Source organism: Equus caballus, chromosome 7 (genome assembly GCF_041296265.1).
Source record: "Equus caballus isolate H_3958 breed thoroughbred chromosome 7, TB-T2T, whole genome shotgun sequence".
NCBI lineage: Eukaryota > Metazoa > Chordata > Mammalia > Perissodactyla > Equidae > Equus > Equus caballus.
In genome coordinates, this window is record NC_091690.1 from 47,791,736 (window position 1) to 47,812,540 (window position 20,805).

A 20,805-nucleotide genomic window follows, 5' to 3' on the forward strand; every position below is an offset into this window, starting at 1 on the left:
CCGCCGCTTCCCACCAGCCCCTCCTCCCGTGTCCTCGCCCCGGGTCGCACACTCACGGTTTCCCGGCTTCTGGGTACCCCGGCGTCACCCCCACTCCGCCGGCGGCCGCGGCAGGTCCCAGGGTACCGACGCCGCAGCAGAAACGCCGGAGCCCGTTAACTGCAGGTGAGACGCTGTCTGAGCTCGGCCAAGAGCCTCCGCGCGGTCTGCGGGGCGTCGCCCCACCCACCTGCCCCTGCTGCGCCTCTGATTGGACTGTTCGCAAGGGCCCGCCCCCTCGCTTCTTAAGTGACAGTGGGGCAGGAGGTCAGACGCCTGAGCCGAATCAGCGTTCAGCGGTGAGCGGGAAACTGTGTCGTCCGATGAGTGAGGTTTGTTTTTAAACAAAAGTTGTTCTTGTCCCTAAAGGGACAGTGGCGTCTTCCTGCAGCGCCTTCTGAACGCGGAGACACAGGTGTGCAGGGAATTCCAGAGTCAGTTGCCAGATGGAGCGATGCCCTTATCCAGAGCAAGAGGGCGCCCTAGCCAGGCTAGACAGGGACCAGAGGGTCTGAGGTCCCCGCCCCTCCCCCCCTCCCCCCCCAGCCCCCGGGTCAGGGGTTGGCATAAGGCTGGGAAGCCACTCATGGAACCGTGACTCATTTACAAACACGCTTAAATATGACATCACCACATGTAAGGGAGAGTCTGGCTCCATTTTGACCTTTGTAGACAGCGCTGAGGCGTCCCCCCATCCCTTCCCCACCTCCGCACGTTTGGTACTTTAGATAAAGAATCCCATGGCCTCCCAAGGGTCTGGCTCTGGGGGGATCTGAACCCTGCAGCCCTCGCCTGTGCGCAGAAACTCGTCTCTGACCAGCTGTGAGCTTTGAGATGGGTTCAATAAAACTCAGGTGTACATTTTACACTAGAAGGAAATTTATTTTACTTTCTGAGCATGACCTTAAGAGATTTTGAAATGTAAACAGCTATGATATCCCTAAGGCAACTGAATTCTGATTTCCACCAATATACATATAAAAACAATGTTATGTAAATGTGAGCTGTACCTGAAAACTCTTTAAGATACTTAACACATTGGTTCAAAAAATTCCTAATTCATTTATTTGAATAGCTTTACTGAGATATAATACACATATTATACAACCCTTTAATGTGTATAATTCAATGGTTTTCAGTACATTCCGATATGTGCAATAATCATCACAACTTTTGAACATTTTTGTGGCTTCAAAAAGAAACCCCTGTACCCTTTAAGTGTTGTGTGAATAAGCAAGCAAGCAGATCTGAAAAATACGTGGTAGCTAGGATTGCTGTGGTGGAGGGAAATGTGCTCACGACATAAATTCTGCCACTGCTTCTGTCACCCTCTCAGTTTAGAGCCCCCTGATGTTGCCTCAGAGAAATTCTGCAGAGTGGGATACATGTGTATTTCTAAAGATGTGGAAGGGGCTTGGGTGGGGAAACGAAGTGCTGGAAATGGTCAGTGGACAGCAATGGAAGGATGCTGATGCACATGAATGAGGGTGTCCCCAGGCAGGTTCCATTTGAGATATCTTTTTGTTTCAGAAGCACAGTATTTCCAAAGATCTGTCCACAGAACCTGATTTAAACTCAAAGATTCTGGGAGTCCTCACTTCACTCCTAGTGATGAGTGTGAGCTGAGGGCAAGTGCAACCCTAGGGGGTGTTCTCTCAATTAAGACAAGGTTGCAAGAAAGGCCTGTTGTGGCCCATGTCTTTCTTCCTCAGTCCTTCAGTTCTTCCAAGAAGGATCCCACAGTGGTGGAAAGAAGAGTTGAACACATAAACACATAAAAATCAAGGTTCCGGAGAACTTAACATTCTTCTAGTATATGAAAGCAATTGTGTTGTTCGTTTTCTATTAATTTATACACATATTATGCATATTATATATATATTTCAGGTGTAATTGTGAGTTTTCACAAATGCATAGGAATACTGCCACCAAAAGATGGAAAGCAGGGGCCGGCCTAGTGGGGCAGCGGTTAAGTTTGCACGTTCCCCTTTGGCGGCCCAGGGTCCGCCAGTTTGGATCCCAGGTGCAGACATGGCACCACTTGGCAAGCCATTCTGTGGTAGGTGTCCCACATATAAAGTAGAGGAAGATGGGCATGGATGTTAGCTCAGGGCCAGTCTTCCTCAGAAAAAAAAAAAAATGGAAAGCATACCATCACCCCAAAAACACTCTAAAAACACCCCAAAAGAACACTCTTGTGGTGACCATTTGAACCCCTCCAATGAGTAAGTTAACACTGAAAAAAAAAAAAAAAAAGGAAAAGACTGAATACCTTTCCTCTTTATAAAAACTCATAGCTATTACTTTTCCCCACTCTCCCACATGTGCTGGATGTCTAAGCAGTGAAATGAAACCAGTGAACAGCAAAACGGACTCCGGGGTTTATGGGTCATTGATGCAGAAGACTTCCAGCCATTCCTGAGATAGACGTTGAAAACTTCTCACGTCTCCCTTTACACTCAATTAGAATATTACTGAAAATGACACCCTCTCTCTGCAACTCACCTCACTTGTTCCTTGGCTGATTAAATACCAAGTGGTGTTTCCACTGGGGGATCACAGTGGACTTGCATAGATGTCACTCTACTCACAGAGTACACTCAGGATGAGCTAGAACAGTGCAGATGAAGGCAACTGTTCCCCTAATGTGAAACTCCATGATTTAATGGGGTATACACTGTGTCACTCAGTATGTACAGCAATGAAATGACAATGCCAAATACTATAATAAAGGTAAATGAAAATCCCCTCAAATGATGTTAAACACAAAAAGACACAACAGCTATTTGTGGCCCAAATCAGTAGGATATCCCAAGTCCTAGATAACAATGTCCAAACTCATGACTATGTATGAATTCTATATACAAAATGTTTAGCTGCAAAAACGAAGGTGAATGATGTCCATATCTCTATCTTTAGGGGGAATCTTTACTGTTAATCACAGGAATGCAGGATTTTCTACATTGCTGCCACCTCCTATTTACTTCCACACCCAAGGAGTTCTTGAAACAGTGTTTAAGATGTATTACGTGGTGGAAAAACAAGAGATCAAAATGACATCATGACTCACTGAGGTTCCCAACCTTACAGAAAACAAATACACACCCCAGCCTATTATCTCACATTATGTGTTTTACATTCCATCAAAGCCCTTATTTCCACCTTACAAACCAAAGCTTTACCATTTGTTGACCATCTCTCTTTTCCCACAAAAGTATAAGCACCAGGACTGCAAGAACTTGTTTCACGCAGCTATATTCAAACCCTACTGTGCCTTATTTATGCTAAATTGGGTACACTGACTCTATAATGGATGGCAGTAGGAAATACATTAGTGTTTAGGTAATAAGTAGGGAAGACAAAAGCTATTCAGGAGGACTGGGAGCTGGCCTTGTATTCATTACGAGGGCAAGTCTTTTTCCTGTTGGAAGAGAAAAACATCACACACTTCTTCCTGCATCAAAGGAAATCTGTGACCATAATGGACCAAGACATTCACAAGGGGATTTTGAAACCCTATCTCTAAAAATGGTAAAAGATAAAGTTCTGAATCATAAAAATGACCAATATTCCCCTCTACTTACCTTACCAATATCACTAACCAGAGCTTCTTATGAATTAAGTTTAGCTCCACCACATTGTTTTTGCCTTCTAGAAAACAATGATTATGATTACCAATGACAGAATAAAGTTTACCTCCTCACAGGATCCAACAAAAAAGTCTTGCTTCCTTGAAGAGCAATCAAAGCATCTAACACAAGCCCAAATCCTATAAAAGTCCTGAGCAACTTTTTATGTTATACCCCAGTCATGTGTATTTTGTGGTCATTCTTATTATTAGAATTCATTACACTTTTGATTTCAGGTGCGATCCTGCAGGTCACTGGCAAGAAGCCACTAAGGAAACTATGACTGAAGTTTTTGGTATTAAGAATGAATGACAAATTAGGGCCGGCCCGGGGTCATAGTGGTTAATTTCACGTGCTCCACTTCAGTGGTCCAGGGATCTCAGATTCAGATCCTAGGCGCAGACCTACACACGGCTAAAGCCATGCTGTGGCAGCATCCCACATACAAAATAGAGGAAAACTGGCACAGGTGTTAGTCCAGGACAATCTTCCTTACCAATCCAAACCAAACCAACAAATAAAAGAATAAATGAGAAATTACTTTCATGACAAAAATTATAACTATAAAAGTGAGGAAAAAAATCTGAACTTGTATGCACATAATAGTGATTCATAACATGTAACAATTAAATGAAGAAAATTGCAAAGTTTATCTGAAAATACATAATTATAATGGGATATTTTAATATATCCTCTAAGGAAATGAAAAACAATATATGTTAAGCATACAATAGCTTACAAAAGTTAATAAATTATTTCTATGAAACTACAGAAGTGTTCATTTCACAAGGAAATGCACGTAGTTTTAATGACATACAATCAAACATTATTGAAAACATATTGAGGGAATATGTTCAGCTACAAGTAACAGGAAACACAGGTCTTCCTGACATGAGAAAGGTGATTGTTCTGATGTGGAAAAACTGGGTCAAGGTAGCCACTGCACAGTGCAGCACAGAAACAAACTCCCATGACCTTCTTTTTATGCCCCATTGTAGATGTCATGGTGAGTCAGGAAAATGTGCTCACTAGCACTATTAACAGTATGAGATGTCTCCTCTACAAATTAGACTTTATATGGATATCATCTAGAGAAGAGGGGCATCAGAGAATACTCCCAACCACAATATTTGGAATAAGCTTCCTGGTGGACACAGCAGGGCTTACAAAAAGAGAGTCATGTAACAACAGGGATAAGTTCTGAGAAATGCATTGTTATTTCACTGTTGTGAAATATCACAGTGTACTTACACAAACATCACAGTGTACTTACACAAACCTAGATGGTAAAGCCTACTACACACCCAAGCGATGGGTACTAATCTTACAGGACCACCATCATATATGCAGTCCCTTGTTGTTGTGTGTCCTCAAAGCTCCCACATATCCATCTCTCTATATGGTGGCTCCAAAATCTGACAGATGCCTTGTTTGCTTCCACCTTCTAAATTGCATGAAAGTGAGGGTACTGGTGAATGCTAACATGGAACCATAAAGGGGATGGATTGTGGAAAATCTAGTCCCTAACATTATCCACAGAGGGACTATCGCTAGCTCTAGATTTTGTTGCCCTATTAGGTCTCTCTCAACTCAAAGTCTATTCACCCAATACCAGTCAGAAGGAAGGACAAAAAGCAAAGGCCCAAATATGAATAATTCACATGAAAGTACACTCGTTTCATAAACTTGCCATACATAAAAATTTTTTCTATTTATTAGTATAGAAAATGAAAAAAAGGCATTTATAACCTTTATCCCAAAAAAGGAGCTTTCTCAGTAAGAAAGGTAGAATGTATATAATGAATTAGGGATATCCAGGAACTATCACAGGCCAGTAGGAAAATCCCAACAAATACCAAACTCTCATTTTTCAATGGCTCCTTAATACAGAACAAATAAAACATTATAAAAATATTAAATTTAATTGTATGTTAGAAATACACTTCAATTCACCCATAGATCCAATAGGCTTCAAAGAAGAAAGGGAAAAGTATTAACCAATTTAAGGAAAAGGCACTACTTATTAATCTTTTGTAGTATTGTTGAAAAACAATTTGCAGAATTATCTCACCTCACTATTCATTTCTGAAAGTAGTAGAAATCCACAGTTCAATGGTGCACTTTGAGAAAGAGGCTTAGAAAACACAATTTATTTATAAGTTTATATTTAAAAGACTTTATAGGAAGTCTTTCATGTTCAGAGTTTTCTGGAACATTACACATGGATTAATTTCCATCAAGCTTTCTCAAGTTACTTATATTTTCATTTCTTTTCCATGGGAGTTTTCACATGTAAGGATGTGGGTTAACTGAAGTCTTTCCTACCCTGCTTATATTCAAGAGGTTTTATCCAGTGAGTCCTTTCATGCCTTCGGAAGTAACTGCGATGATTGAAGGCTTTCCCACATTTTTCACATTTATATGGTGTCTCTCCAGTATGCATTCTCATGTGTCTTCGAAAGTTTCTGTGACAAATAAAGGCTTTCCCACATTCCTTACATTCATAGGGTTTCTCTCCAGTATGACTTCTTTCATGTTTTTGGAAGGAAGGGTAATATCTAAAGGTTTTACCACATCGCTTACATTCATAGGGTTTCTCTCCTGTGTGACTCCTTTCATGTAATTGAAATGAACTGGGAGAAATGAAAGTTTTCCCACATTCCTTACATTTATAAGGTCCGTCTCCAGTGTGAGTGATCACGTGTACTTGAAGGTTTGAGAGAGCAGTACAGGCTTTCCCACACTCATAAGGTTTCTCCCGATTGTGAGTTCTTTCATGGTTTCGAAGAGAACTGGGATAATTGAAGGCTTTACCACATTTTTTACATTCATAGGGTTTCTCTCCTGTGTGAGTCCTTTCATGCATTTGAAAAGTTTGGTGATATCTATAGGCTTTTCCACATTGTTTACATTGATAGGGTTTCTCTCCAGTATGAATTCTTTCATGTATTCTAAGTGAACTTGAACAAATGAAGGCTTTCCCACATTCCTTACAGGTATAGGGAGCATCTCCAGTGTGTGCTGTTATCATGTGTCTTCGAAGAGTCGTGAGCCACATAAAGACTTTCCTACATTCCCTACATTTATAGGTTTTCTCTCTATTGTGATTTCTTTCATGCTTTTTAAAATATTGGAAATAACTGAAGGCTTTCCCACATTCCTTACATTTATATGGTTTCTCTCCATATTTTTGATACTCATATGGTTTGTAACCAGTATGACATCTAATGTGCCTACTAAGGGATGAATGACTCATGAAGATTTTTCCACACACACTGCATTCACATGGTTTTACTCCAGTAAGAGTTTTCTTGTTCAGATTGAGCTTTGGAATAAGGCTGAAATTTTCTCCACATTGACTACCCTCTTCACTTTCACAGACTCTCTCTACTGTATAACTTCTGTAAAAAACAAGAAACATATTAGTAATGATTTTATATGTATTAGTAAAATATTTGGACTACATTTTTGTGACTTATAGCAAAAGTGTAGGTTTTCTACCTTATCTGAAGTGTTTGAAATTGAAGATACTGAATGCTCTGCAAGAGGACTTCACCCTTGCTATTGTCAAAACAGCGATGTTCATGTATATATATAATTATTAACACTGTTCCCAAGTGAAATATTTTGCAAACACTGAACATCTGTCACATTTCAGAGAGTAATTTGGTGAAAATATTCTGAGAAATAAATGTGAAGCAGGGGTTGTTTTGTTTGCTTCTTTTTAAAATTTTCTAACATGTCAGGATGCTCACATGAAATACCGCTTTCCATTATGAGTGTGACTCACTTTAGTTTTCTCCTCCGATTTTCATCTGAATCTTCAATGTCACGATCTTCCCATTTTTTTCCTAAAATGCAGATCCAGAAAAATAACTCCAAAACATGAGAAATTATACAAAAATTATTACATCCTTGGTCCACGATGAGCTATGACCATGCCTAGTTTATTTACCAAAGTCCTCCCTTTCCACATTCCACATCTTAGAACAATGCTTATGGCCCAGAAACACTTGTTCTTTAATTGACAAACTGAAGGGAAGTTGTCATCCTCACCTACTGAGGCCAGGTTCCTGAAGGTTTCTCGCATCACATCTCTGTAGAGTTTCTTCTGTGAGGGATCCAGTAAAGTCCACTCCTCTGGGGTGAAGTTCACAGCCACGTCCTCAATGACCACTGAGTCCTAAAACATCACAGATATGTGTAGAGTAGGAAGCATGACACTGATAGCAATGGACATCTATACTCCATTTACAGGAAGGTTATGTATGATTCTGTCACCTCCAAACATTTATTCTATGACTTGATCATCAGAAACTCACTCTCTGTCCACACTTCTTCATAAATTTAACAGCATCATGAACACATGGAAATTTATTACACATTTTTACTGTGAGCACATTACATCTTATTTATCGCTAATTCAGATTCCAGAGCATGTTGGAAAATAACAGATATGCTATGCAAATGAAAGAAATATTATCTTTTTTTTTTTTTTTAAGATTGGCACCTGAACTAACATTAGTTGCCAATCTTTTTTTTTTTCCTTCTTTTCTTCTCCCTAAAGTCCCTCAGTACAGAGTTGTATATTCTAGTTGTAGGTCCCTCTGGTCATGCTATGTGGGATGCTGCCTCAGCATGGCTTGATGTGTGGTGCCATGTCCACACCCAGGATCTGAACCAGTGAAACCCTGGGCTGCCGAAGTGGAGTGCTGGAACTTAATCACTTGGCCATAGGGCCGGCCCCCAAATATTATCATTTTAAGACCATCAATTCCTTGTAAGAAAAATTCTTTCATGTTCTTCCTTATCACCCACCAGTTAAAGCACTCCATGAGGCAGAAGGTCAAATCTGCTTGAGATTGTAAAAAATAATAACGTAGTGAGAAACTGGAAGGTTTTTCTTCTATTCTCTCACCAAACGTGAGAGTCCAGGTGACCTGTGGAAAGCAAACTTTTAACAAGGTTCAGCTGGACATATCATCCTACAGTCCTCCAGACCATTAAAGTAATCAGGTGTAGTTGGCTGAATATAAATTTTTTTTTTTTTTTTTAAGATTTTATTTTTTCCTGTTTCTCCCCAAAGCCCCCCAGTACATAGTTGTATATTCTTTGTTGTGCGTCCTTCTAGTTGTGGCATGTGGGATGCTGCCTCAGCGTGGTTTGATGAGCAGTGCCATGTCCCCGCCCAGGATTCGAACCAATGAAATACTGGGCCGACTGCAGCAGAGCACGTGAACTTAACCACTCAGCCATGGGGCCAGCCCCTGAATATAAATATTCTTGTGGAACAGTTTTCTTTTAACTTGTATAATATCCAGTAAAGTCTCTCCCTGTCCAATTTGATTGGGCTAAAAAGTTATCTGGAACTTAGAGCTCAGACATGAGGAAGAAGACATGACAACTTAGACCATAAAATCCCTATATTCACGTGCCTCAGGACAGCTTTCAGCCAATTGTTAGAACAGACAGTGAGTCAGTAATGTGCCAAAAGAGCTCTTTCCAGGCCAACCCTAACACTGGGCCCTGGGCCTTGCTGCCCTTGGGGAATAAGTGAAGAGCTGCAGATTGCAGGGGAGTTCACTGAAGTCCACAATGGTTTGATGGTGAACTTGCCCATGATTATAAGATACATAAAGGTGTCAGCAGCACTTTCCTTCAAAAGAACACAAAGTCTCCATTCTCCTACTTCAAGAGGATGTGTTTCCCAACCAGCCATTCCAGAGGCTGCCTTCCCCTCATTTGTCATTTCCAAGTTCCCCCATGGAATAAAGGAGCATGACAGCTCAACCTCTGAGCGTAAGAATCCGTTAGCTGATGGCACCACACACTGCCAATAGGGAATGAAAGGGGTTATTACTTCCATAATTGATGTCTCTGGGGAGAGTAAGGCTGGCCTCTCAAGCGGGTATGAAATAGCATGAGAGGGCAAGGAAAGATGCATGGACTTGTTCTTTTGTTTTTTTTTTCTTTTTTTTTGAGGTTATAGAGTGCACCAGGGTAAGAGTTCACACACAAAGGCAGGAGTTTGCATAGATTCAATCTCGTGCAACCATCCAAGGAGGAAGCTCTGAGACTCTCTTATCACCTTGGATTGATGTGGGTCCCATGGGAAGGAGGAATGAAGCTCCAAAGCTGTCAGCAGTCAATCATCAAAATTTGGAGTCAGAAACTTCTGGTTTCTGGTCTGGTATATAAGTAACTTATAAGCTGTCATTCCTGATCTCACAAGAAAAAAAGTGAAAAAAACTTGAAATGAACATCTCCTCTTAGATCCATGAGAGCATTTAGGTCACAGAGCAACTCGGTGTCTTCAAAATTTGAAAAGAGAAAATAAACATAGCATTTTGAAACATGCCCCACATATTCTGTTCTTAACATGGCCTGTAGCCCCCAAAAATCTATTTCACCAGAGTCTAATGCAAAGACAAAAAAGACAGAACACAATATCTCTGAACCCTTGGAGAACCTTCTTTAAACAGAAACACATCATGGGATACCTGAAGGAAAAGACAGACAGAAAGAAACAGAAGAACCAAGTGAAGTAATAAGATCAAAATAACGTAAAATTAATGATGGCCAGCACAGTGCACATCCAGAAAGCTCAGAGAACTCTAAACATGATAAACTACAAATGTGCACACCCAGGATATCACATTCAACCTAGAGAAAAATCAAAGACAGAGAATGCATTGAAAGAAGCCAGAGGGGAAAACACCTTAGGTGTAGAGAAACAAAGATTAGAATTGAATTGCACTTCTTTTCAGAAACCATGCAAGCAAGAAGAGAGTGGAGTGAAATATTTCAAGTTGTGAAAGAAAAGAATACTCTCCTAGAATTCTGTTAGGCAAAATTATCTTTCAAAAACAAAGGTAAAATAAGAACCTTCTGAGACAAAAATTAAGAGAATTTGTCATGCGTACACCTACTCTGAAAGAAACATTCAAAATTTCATCAGAAAGAATATAAATGATGAAGGTGGAGGATCAGAAAAGAAATAAATGAAGGTAAAATATCTTTTGTATTTCTTATCATAATTAATGTAACAGATGATACTTTGTTTAAAATAATATTAGGGGGCTGGCCCAGTGGCGCAGCGGTTAAGTGCTCGCGTTCCACTTCAGTGGCCTGGGGTTGGCCAGTTCAGATCCCGGGTGCAGACATGACACTGCTTGACAAGCCATGCTGGGGTAGGCATCCCACATATAGAGGAAGATGGGCATGGATGTTAGCTCAGAGCTAGTCTTCCTCAGCAAAAAGAGGAGGATTGCGGCAGTTGTTAGCTCAGGGCTAATCTTCCTCAAAATAAATTAATTAAAATTTTAAAAAATGTGTAATTGGTATGCTGAGAGAAGAAAAAAAAGAATCAGATAAAGTGCTCAATTAAAGCTGGAAAAGGCGGAAAAAAGGTGGAAGACAAAAAGAAACAACAAGGGTAAAAATGGGAAACAGGATAAGATTTGTAAATACTAATCCAACTGTACAATAACTACTTTAATCATCAGTGGGCTCAATACAACTGAGAGATACAGTAACACCCGATTTTTAAAAAACAGAGTTATATATTGTCTACAAGAAACCCACTTTCAATATAAAGACACAGATAGATGAAGGGTAATGGGATGGAGAAAAATAGACCATGCCAACACTAATCAAAAGAAAGCTGCCACAGGGGCTGGCCCCGTGGCCGAGTGGTTAAGTTCGAGCGCTCCGCTACAGGGGGCCCAGTGTTTCGTTGGTTCGAATCCTGGGCGCAGACATGGCACTGCTCATCAAACCACGCTGAGGCAGCATCCCACGTGCCACAACTAGAAGGACCCACAATGAAGCATATACAACTATGTACCGGGGGGCTTTGGGGAGAAAAAGGAAAAAAAAAAAATCTTTAAAAAAAAAAAAAGCAAGCTGCTACAGGCATATGAGTTATAGGCAATGCAGATTCCAAACCAAGGAAAACTGAGAGATAGAGAGGGGTATTGGATAGTGATAAAGGGGTCTGTTCTCCAAGAAGGCACAGCAGTCCCTCATGTGCACCTGCATAGCAACAGAGGAGCAAAACACATGAGAAAACTGACAGAATGCAAGGAGAAATAGATGAATCCAGTGTTACAGCTGTAGAATTCAACACCCCCTTACCATGAATTATAAATTCCAGTGGGCAGGAAATGAGCAAGGACAGAGGTGAACTGAACAGCACTATGAAACAACGGGATTTCACTGTAATCTATGGAATACTTCATACAACAGCAGAATATGAATTCTTCTCAAGTTCACATGAAACATTCCCCAAGACAAACCACATTCTAGGACACACAGCACACCTTAAATTTGAAAGAACAGATATCATACAAAATATGCTCTCACATCATGCAGGAATTTATCTAGAAATCAATAACTTAAGATAGTTGGAAAAACCCTAATACGTAGAGATTCAACAACACACTTCTAAATAATACAGAGGATCAAAGACATAGTTCTAAGAGAAATGAAAAATTATTTTGACCTAAATAAAAGGAAAAGACAACACATCAAAAGTTCAGGGGTGCAAAAAAAGCAGTGCCTGGAGAGAAGTTCATGACATGGAACAAATACACTGGAAAAAACAAAGATCTGGGATCAATAATGTAAGCATTTACCTTAGGAATCAATGAAAAGAAGAGCAAATTAAACCCAAAGTGGGCTGGCCCAGTGGCGTAGTGATTAAGTTTGTGTGCTCTGCTTCGGCAGCCTGGGGTTTGTGGGTTCGGATCCTGGGCATGGACCTACACACCACATCAAGCCATGCTGTGGTGCTGTGCCACATACGGGAAATAGAGTAAGACTGCCACAGGCGTTAGCTCAGGGACAATCTTCCTCAAGAGGCTCAGGCACAGACATTAGCTTAGGGCCAATCTTCCTCACCCGCCCCCAAAAAATTAAAAAAGTAAACAATTATGTTAAAAAAACATTAAACCCAAAGTAAACACAATTAAAGAAACAATAAAATTAGAAATCAATGTCATTGTGGGAAATCAATGGAAAAAATTAAAACACAAAAAAGCTGGTTCTTTGACAAGACTAATAAAATTGATTAACATCTAGTCAAGATAAAGAAAAGACAGAAGACAAATTACTAACATCAGAGAGAAAAGGAGGGGGAAATGAAAATAAAAAAGGATTTGATAAAATCCAGCACCTATTTATGATAACAAACTAGTAATAACAGGGAACTTCTGCTTCTTGAAAAAGAACATCTTTGTGAATCCTGTAGCTAAATTCATGACATTTGTTCCATATGACGTGTTTGTCTCTGTGAAACAGCAGAAAGAATTCACAACAACAGAGAGAACTCCGGAAATTAATAAGAAAGTATAGCAAGGTTGAAGGGTACAGACATCAACTCCTTCCCTCTAAACCCACACAAATAGAGTCAACCGATACTTCACAGAGGAGGAAAGGCACTTCAATGGAAAAAGAAAAGTCTTTTAAACAAATAGTGCTGGAAATAACGGATATCCACATGCACACACATCCGCATGCACACACACAAAAACAAATGCAGACACAGGCCTCACACCTTTCACAAAAATTAAATCATAGATCTAAGTGTAAAGCACAAAATTAATAAACTCCTAGAAGATAATATAGGAGGAAATCTAGGTGATCTTGGGTTTGGTGATGAATTTTTAGATACAACAAAAAAAGCAAAGTCTGAAAAAGAAAAAACATAATATCATTTCATTAAAATAAAAAACTCCTGCTCTCGGAAAATGTTAAGAGAAGGAAAAGACAAGTCACAGAGTAGGAGAAAATCTGTGCAAAACACGTATCTGATAAATGACTGGTATCCAAAATGCGCAAAGAACTCTCAAAACTCAACCCTAAGACAAACAACCCAATTAAAAATCGGCAAAAGATTTGGACAGCCCAGCAAAGAAGATACACAGATGAGAATCAGGCGATATGAAAACGTGCTCCACATCAAATTTCATTAGGAAATTGCAAATAAAACAATGACGTATCACTACACACTTATTAAATGGCTAAAATTCAAAACACTTTGAACATCAAATTCTGGTGAAGATATGAACCTACAGACAATCCGCATTCATTGCTGGTGGGAATGGAATTTGGTGCTCCTACAACGGAAGACAGGAACTTTCTTTTAAAACAAAATACACTCTTACTGCATGGAGTAGGATCCAGCAATCACACTCCCCGGTATTTTCCCAAATGAGTTGAAATCTTATGTTCACACAAAACCTACACATGAGTGTTAGCAGGTGCCTTATCCGTAATTGGCAAGAGTTAGCATTAAGATAGATGGACGTCCTTAAGGAGGCAAATACACAACCAGGTAAATCCATCCGATGAAATGATGGACACGTGTCATTATACATTTGCCAAAACCCATACACCGTATAACACAGAGTCAATGCCAATGTGCACTGTGCACAGTAATTTATCAACATGGGTTCAGAAACTGTAACAAATGGATCACAGTAGTACAAAGTGTGAAAAAGAGTGCAAACTGTGTGGATGCAATGAGAGGGTTATGTGGGAACTCTCTGTAAATTCTGATCAATTTTTCTGTAAACCTAAAACTGCTCTAAAAAACTGAAGTCTATAGAAAAAAAAGATGAAGATGGACTCATTACAATTCATCCCTCATGACTAACTAATGACTGAAACGGTTCATCTTTCATTCAACTGATCTCACTAAGCCAGTCTGGTGCTCTATGAGCCTGAGACCCGTAAGGGAGGGGAACCTTCCATCGAATGCCTTGTTGGAGAGCATGGCACTGGTGTCCTCTGAGAAGGGCCAAGGTCACTATCGGTAGTGTCGAACTCCAAGGTGGATGACGAGTTATCCTGGTGGGTCCTTGTATTGTAGACCTAGCAATGTACAGACAAGGGGCAATTCTTAGATAATAGTTTTGTTTTTTTTTTTTAAAGATTGGCACCTGAAATAACAACTGTTGCCAATTTTTTTTTTCCTTTTTCTCCCCAAATCCCCCTAGTATCTAGTTGTATATTTTAGTTGTGGGTCCTTCCAGTTGTGGCATGTGGGATGCCACCTCAGCATGGCCTGACAAGCAGTGCCATGTCCACGCCCAGGATCCGAACAGGTGAAACCCTGGGCTGCCACAGCAGAGCATGTGAACCCAACCTCTCGGCCATGGGGCCAGCCCCAATAGTTTACTAGTCTGTAAAAATATGCAGATGAGGCCAATTTTTGGTCAGCAGTAAGATCACTGCCTGATGTTTGGTTAGCTGTGGTGACCATTGGGTTTAGTTCATCAGGGACATCCCAGTTAAAGGATGAAGAGCAGCAACTCTCCACTGAGCCCCGTCATGTACAAATGTGTACTATCCTTAAAGTCTATGCACGCCCCAGTGCTGTGCAGTCAGTTAATCCCAAGGAACTACCCAGGGAACCAAGGTGTCTGAGAGAGGGGAGACCTCCTCCAGCACCCTAGCATCTTTCAAGGAACTGAAGAAAGGCCATCCCTCCTGCAGGTGGCATAAGCTGCAGGGCCAAGGTTAGGCTCCATCATATGAAAAGTAAGTGTCAGTAGCTGGGCTGAGCTGGCAGGGTGCTGTCTCCAGGGCCAAAGGCATAACAGGCACCTCGGTAGAGGCTCACATGCTCAGTGCTGTGAGAGCCTCTATTTTCAAGAGATCCCAGTACCTGGTGACAACAGCAGCTCTACTGGCATACAGTGTGGGACGTGGGGCAGTTTCTTCATCAGGAGCCTATGGACAACTTAAGGCCCTCCTCCAGAGAGCCTCACACCACTGCCATCAGGGTCAGAGGCCTCCTCCGTGACAAGTGGTCGCTTTATAAAGTGTAAGGAACCCAGGTTTAAGTTGGGCTTGAACTAATCCCTTTGCTGTGACAAACTCAGACTGTGGGTGTTCTCCACTCTAACCCAGAGGGTCAGGACCTTTGTTGCAATAGATGCAGGGGCAGCCACAGAGTTACTTAGGGGTCCTGGTGAGCCCTCTGGAATCTTGCTACCTACTGGCTGCCTTTCCCCGTGTCTTCTTTCTCTCTGAAATAACTGCTCTTTAAGGAGTGACCATCTGATGGGCTCACTTCATTCATAGGGTATAGTCTCCCTCGTACCTCCCAAGATTCCTTGCTAATGTTGGGGCAACCCCAGCCTCAGTCACTCCTTCACTCTAAACAGATAGATTCCAGCGAAGACACTGACTCAGGACCACTGTGATGAGGGCCCTTTCTCATACTCCTGCTCCCAAAGGACAAGGAGTTACCAAAACCGCCAACTTGGGGTCCTCTGTACACAGAACCAAGGCTTGGTGGGGTCAACAGTGCAACACAGGGCAGCACAGCGCCCAGGAGGAGCTGCCCAGCAAGCAGCAGCCCACAGTGCAGGAGCCTCCAGGCTTTCTCATCAGCCTGTCCAGGGAAGAAGGCCCGGGGAAAAGGGAGGGCGAGGCTTAAGGGTTCAGTAGTCAAACAGCAAATACATGGACCCTGGCCACTCATTACAAAAACAAACACAGGGTAAGGAAAACAGGCATTCACACTGGCTTGTTTTTACATAAAGAAACACTAACAGGATGATGAAGCAGTGCAACACTGGTCATGAGAGGGAGGCTGGAGTCAGAGCAGAGGAGCGGGGCAGGACGAGCAGGCGGGGAGTCTCCTTAAGGGAGTTTCTTTCCTCTCTTCGGAATTTTTCAACCTTCTCATGCATTACTTATTTTATTTACTTAAAATAAGGAGAGGAATTTATATACACCATATTCCTATGCTTGATCATCATCATTATCATTTTTTAAAAGATTGGCACCTGATCTAACAACTGTTGCCACTTTTTTTTTTTTTTTGCTCTTGTTCCTCAAATCCCCCCAGTACATAGTTGTATATTTTAGTTGTGGGTCCTTCTAGTTGTGTATTATTTTTAATTAACTTTGGCATTTTAAAATTAATTTAATTTTTACTTTTCTACATAGGAAACCACTCCAAGATTTGATCCTTTAAATAGTAACAGATATAAAATCGCAAACCATAAAAAAAGAAAACTGAAAAATCCCTTTCTAATTAAAAGGATAAGGGGCATTATAGTTTGTCCTGCATTATAGAAAACATTGAAGATATTTTCAGGAATGAGTAGCATACTATAATACTTTAGAAGTTTGCAATCAAGCCTTTAACTGTACCAGGAATCTGAGAGGTTTACATAAGCTTTGAGGTGTTTTCCCCATATCAATGAAAACAGAAATTCACATGCTTTTTTCCCCACCACCATTAAAAGAGGAATTCATCTGTCTTAGGAATAGTACAGCCTTTTAAATGTCAAAGTTCTCTATAGTAAGGAACATACAAAAACCGACCAAAAAATGGAAAATGGACCTGAGAACTTAAATATACTCATCTCACATCTTGAGGTTCTCGTGCCTAAATGGAACAAAAACTCTATTTGGTTCCACAATTTTTTTTGCCGTATTCACGTAGTATCTGTCAATCAACTTACATTTAAAACCCCAAGTGCTAATGGAAACTAGAACCAAAGGGCTACAACTTCAATTGATAAAGGAATCCAAGGACAGAAACACGAATATTCCACTCAGCTCAAAGAAGCAGCCTGCTTGCCTGCAGTTCAGAAGGAAAATCCACACTCAGAAAGTTAAACATATTCCCAGACTTGTGGTCTAGACACTCCCAGTTGAGACAGAACCCCTGGAGAGGGTCAGTCCCTGATGAAGGAGGGTGGGGATCCCTGAGCAGCCACAGGAATGCACTCTGGGAGCCCCACACACCCTCCCACTCCTGTGAGCATGGAGGCACTGCCTCCCCCAGGCTCCCATCCTCACAAGTGAGGAAACTCTCAGCCGGATTCAGTCTAAGCTTCTGACCCACATGAACTCCAAATTCACGAACCCTTTGTCCACAGGACAGAACACCTGATCTTCACAGACTTTCTCAACGTGCACAGATTACACTCTCAGTGCACCTACAGTATGGGTGCAAAACTCAAACATAACATTTAAAATGTCCAGGCCTAAGGAACCACAACCTCAGAAAGGGCGTCACTCCCCACCCCATGAGCACGTGCACCCCCAGCTTTCCAGGGCTCTGCAGCTCCTCTCTGGATAAGGGCTCCTTCCATGGGGGTGTGAGCAGTAGGACAGCTGCAGGGGGAGGCTCCCCAGGAAGGACAACTGGGCCTTCAAGGCCTTCCCTCTGCAGGCCCAAGGGGGCTTTAGCTTAGACTCACTGCCCTCAGGCCTCTGCTCCTACTGGAGATGCTCTGGGACACGACTGATACTTCAAATACACAGACCCAGTGTTTGAAAAATTCAGCAAAATCACTCAAACCCAGTGTTTCTGTGTTAAGGAGAGAAGAAAAGTGTAAGTCACTTTTACTAGCTCAACCAGAAAACCCCAAATATCTATTCCTTTCAGAAAAAAAGATGTCAATTATTTTCATGGCAAGACTTTGTTTTGTAAATAATCATACTTGAACATTTCCGGTCTGCAAGTCTAAACCCTGGAATTTCATTTGAAATCACCCAAAAGTAAAGAAGAGTCCTCAGAAACTTACTACACATACTCGGGAAGAAAAAAGTGAAACAAAAATTCTTAATAAACGGAATGTAATACTGTAATATTTTATTTTTTTTGACACTCAACTCTCTTTGGAAATACTTTATACCGCCTTTCAAGCTCTATTAATTAAATACATTTTGTCCCTATTGAAAAACGGAGACTAAATAAGTCAATACATCTTTTCAGAGTGACAAACCCAGGTAGGGACAGCGCTGACAGGACAGATCACCCAGGAAAATTTCCAAAGAGGAAATTCCACCCAAAGGACTGACAATTACATGTCTGTGCCCAGGACACCTCCTGGGAGGAGAGGCGGAAGGAATTCATGCAAGGTGCTTCCAGGTAGTTAATCTCGGCTTCCCTCTCATGTAAAACATCAACAGACAAAAAGTAAATCTTTAAAAAAGAGCCATCCACGGCTCGGTGGAAAAAGGGTAAACCATAAAATATTAGGTCTGTTTGAAATGCACTCCATTGGACAAACTGTCGACGATGCTGTGAATCGGGGAGGGGAGTGCCAGGAAGGATCTGGAAATTCAGGGATTTATTGTCGGTCCTGGAAGAGCTGGGGGGACAGGGTCGTGGCTTTAAGACTCTGCTCCCCAAACATTCAGAAAACTCAGGAGAAAACGGGTCCCCTCCGAGGAGAAAGGAGGCCATGGAGACCCCACAGACCACAGTCCCTCCGCGCACGGACGCCGGAGACCGAGGCCCGACTGTCCTGCGGGCCCTCCCGCGGGCCCCGCACCGTCTGGGACACGCGGGGCTGCGGGTGCACAGCGGCCCAGAGACGCTCCGGCCCAAGTCGCCGCGCGCAGGGACCACAGAACGCCCGGGGCCCGGCTGCCGGCCCCGCCCCCACGCTGCGGCCGGAGGGGCCTGAGGGCCGAGCGGCGCCACCGCGGACTCGGGGCCGCAGACCCCGGAGGGGACCGCTGGAGGCCGGGCCCGCCCCGCCGCTTCCGACCAGCCCCTCTTCCCGCATCCTCACCCCGGGACTGCACACTCACCATTTCTAGGGCTCCTGGGTCCCCCGAGTCCTTCCTACGAGCCCCACGGCCAGTGCAGGTCACGGCGGGACAGAGGCTGCAGCAGAGCAACAGGGACCGTTAATGGCAGGCGACACCTAAACACACGCGCAGCTGGAGCGAGAAGGGACGTCCCCGCCAGTGCGGCGCGTCGCCCCACCCACGAGCCCCAGCGGAGCCCCTGATTGGACAGTTCCTAATGCCACACCCCCTAATGTCTGAGTGACAGCCAGCAGGAGGACGCGTGGCTGGGCCGACCCACCTTCCGCCTCTGGGCGGCAACTTGTCCTTATCTGGAACCTTTGCATTTAAACAGAACTGCTTCCTGGCCTGGGGCTAATTCCGTTGTCTTCCTGCAGATTCTTTGGTTTGTGTGGTCACAGGTATGCCAAGGGAATTCCTGATTCGATTCCAGATGAAGTACAGACAAGAGGGTGACCCACGCCAGACGTGATTGGTACGAGTGTCTTGTGTCCTCCAGGCATCAACGGCTTGGCCTAAGACTTCAAGGTGTCAACATTTGAAAAAAGAAACCAGTTTAAGAGGCAGAGAGTTTATTTCGGATCAAAGAATTGCAATTCCGGGAGCATAGCTTCAGGCAGAAGCCCAAATAGTGTCCCACTTACAAAGGTTGAAAGCAAAAAGTTTTTATGAGAGAAGGAAGGGGATAATTATATAAAAAGAAGAGATAGGGGCCGGCCCGGCCGAGTGGTTAAGTTCCCACGCTCCCCTACGGTGCCCCAGGGTTTCGCTGGTTGCGATCCTCGGCGCCGACGTGGCACCGCTCATCAGGCCACGTTGAGGCGGCGTCCCACATGCCACAACTAGGGGGACCCACAACTAAAATATATACAACTATGTACTGGGGGGGTTTGGGGAGAAAAAGCAGAAAGAAAAAAAAGAGATTGGCAACAGTTGTTAGCTCAGGTGCCAATCTTTAGGGAAAAAAAAGAAAGAGATAAAAGGAAAATCAATTTCTATGGGTGTTAATAAGGTAAGTTGTCCCTGGCTATACATAATTGGTGACTGACCCTATCTGCAAACAGAAAGCCCAAAATTTTCAGTCTTATAATCAGATGTTCCTTTCTCTGTTAACTTCTCAAACAATTAGTTGAAAAACAGTGGTGGTTTTAGGTTTGGCTCAGGCCAAGGTTCAAGACAGCAAGGCAGTTTCTCTGGAAAGGCAGCTCCAACTCCATCTTAAAATGGACCCACTAAAGTCAATTTTGACATTTTCTCCTTTCCATCCAGATCTTTCTTTGAAGGTGTTGCTGGTCCATCACTGGAAAAGCATCACTGATCCCTTGTCACTAGGAAGGCTCATTCCTGGTATGTCGTATCCCACATAGGAGGGACAGCGATTTCATTAAAAGCCTTACGCCACATTTGAGCCACAGGAGCACCAGAGCAGAGCAAAGTATTATCCTCAAGTTCCTTTAAGGGCAAACATTGTAGTTCCTTGAAGTTTCTCAGATGAAGGCTCATAGGCCTTAGGAATCATTTCAAAGCATTGAATGACCATTACCCAAGTGGTGTTTTTATAACATCA

The 20,805-nt window shown here is 42.5% G+C and overlaps 2 protein-coding genes across 5 annotated transcripts in view; both read right to left on the reverse strand.

The window, feature by feature from the left end:
* The window catches only part of LOC100064480 (zinc finger protein 791), a 62,221-nt gene extending 42,803 nt beyond the window's left edge, over positions 1-19,418 (reverse strand). For 2 of the 4 annotated variants that reach the window (XM_023645336.2, XM_070274003.1), the window contains exon 1: positions 57-227. Coding sequence is in view for 1 of the 4 variants with exons in the window: in XM_023645335.2 (XP_023501103.1) it covers positions 19,239-19,241 (3 nt within the window). In the remaining 3 variants the exon portion in view is untranslated. Of the gene's footprint in view, positions 1-56; positions 238-19,238 lie in introns of those variants that run through there. The other 2 variants (XM_023645335.2, XM_014741467.3) reach the window with 2 other exon arrangements.
* Positions 5,345-8,512, reverse strand: LOC100064534 (zinc finger protein 564). Its single transcript, XM_070274007.1, has 4 exons — positions 8,487-8,512; positions 7,725-7,851; positions 7,459-7,519; positions 5,345-7,069 (listed from the first exon to the last, which is right to left on the reverse strand). Exons 2-4 carry the CDS (start codon positions 7,756-7,758, stop codon positions 5,974-5,976), a joined length of 1,191 nt encoding a protein of 396 aa, XP_070130108.1. The 5' UTR covers positions 7,759-7,851; positions 8,487-8,512; the 3' UTR covers positions 5,345-5,973.
* Positions 19,419-20,805: the final 1,387 nt, after the last annotated feature.

What these genes read in the sequence shown, in the direction of transcription:
- LOC100064534 (XM_070274007.1), bottom strand. Translation starts at nt 7,758, where the DNA reads ATGCGAGAAACCTTCAGGAACCTGGCCTCAGTAG. An exon ending in CAGGAACCTGGCCTCAGTAG is followed by an intron (nt 7,520 to 7,724) that starts GTGAGGATGACA and finishes TCTGCATTTTAG; the next exon opens with GAAAAAAATGGGAAGATCGT. An exon ending in AATCGGAGGAGAAAACTAAA is followed by an intron (nt 7,070 to 7,458) that starts GTGAGTCACACT and finishes TGTTTTTTACAG; the next exon opens with AAGTTATACAGTAGAGAGAG.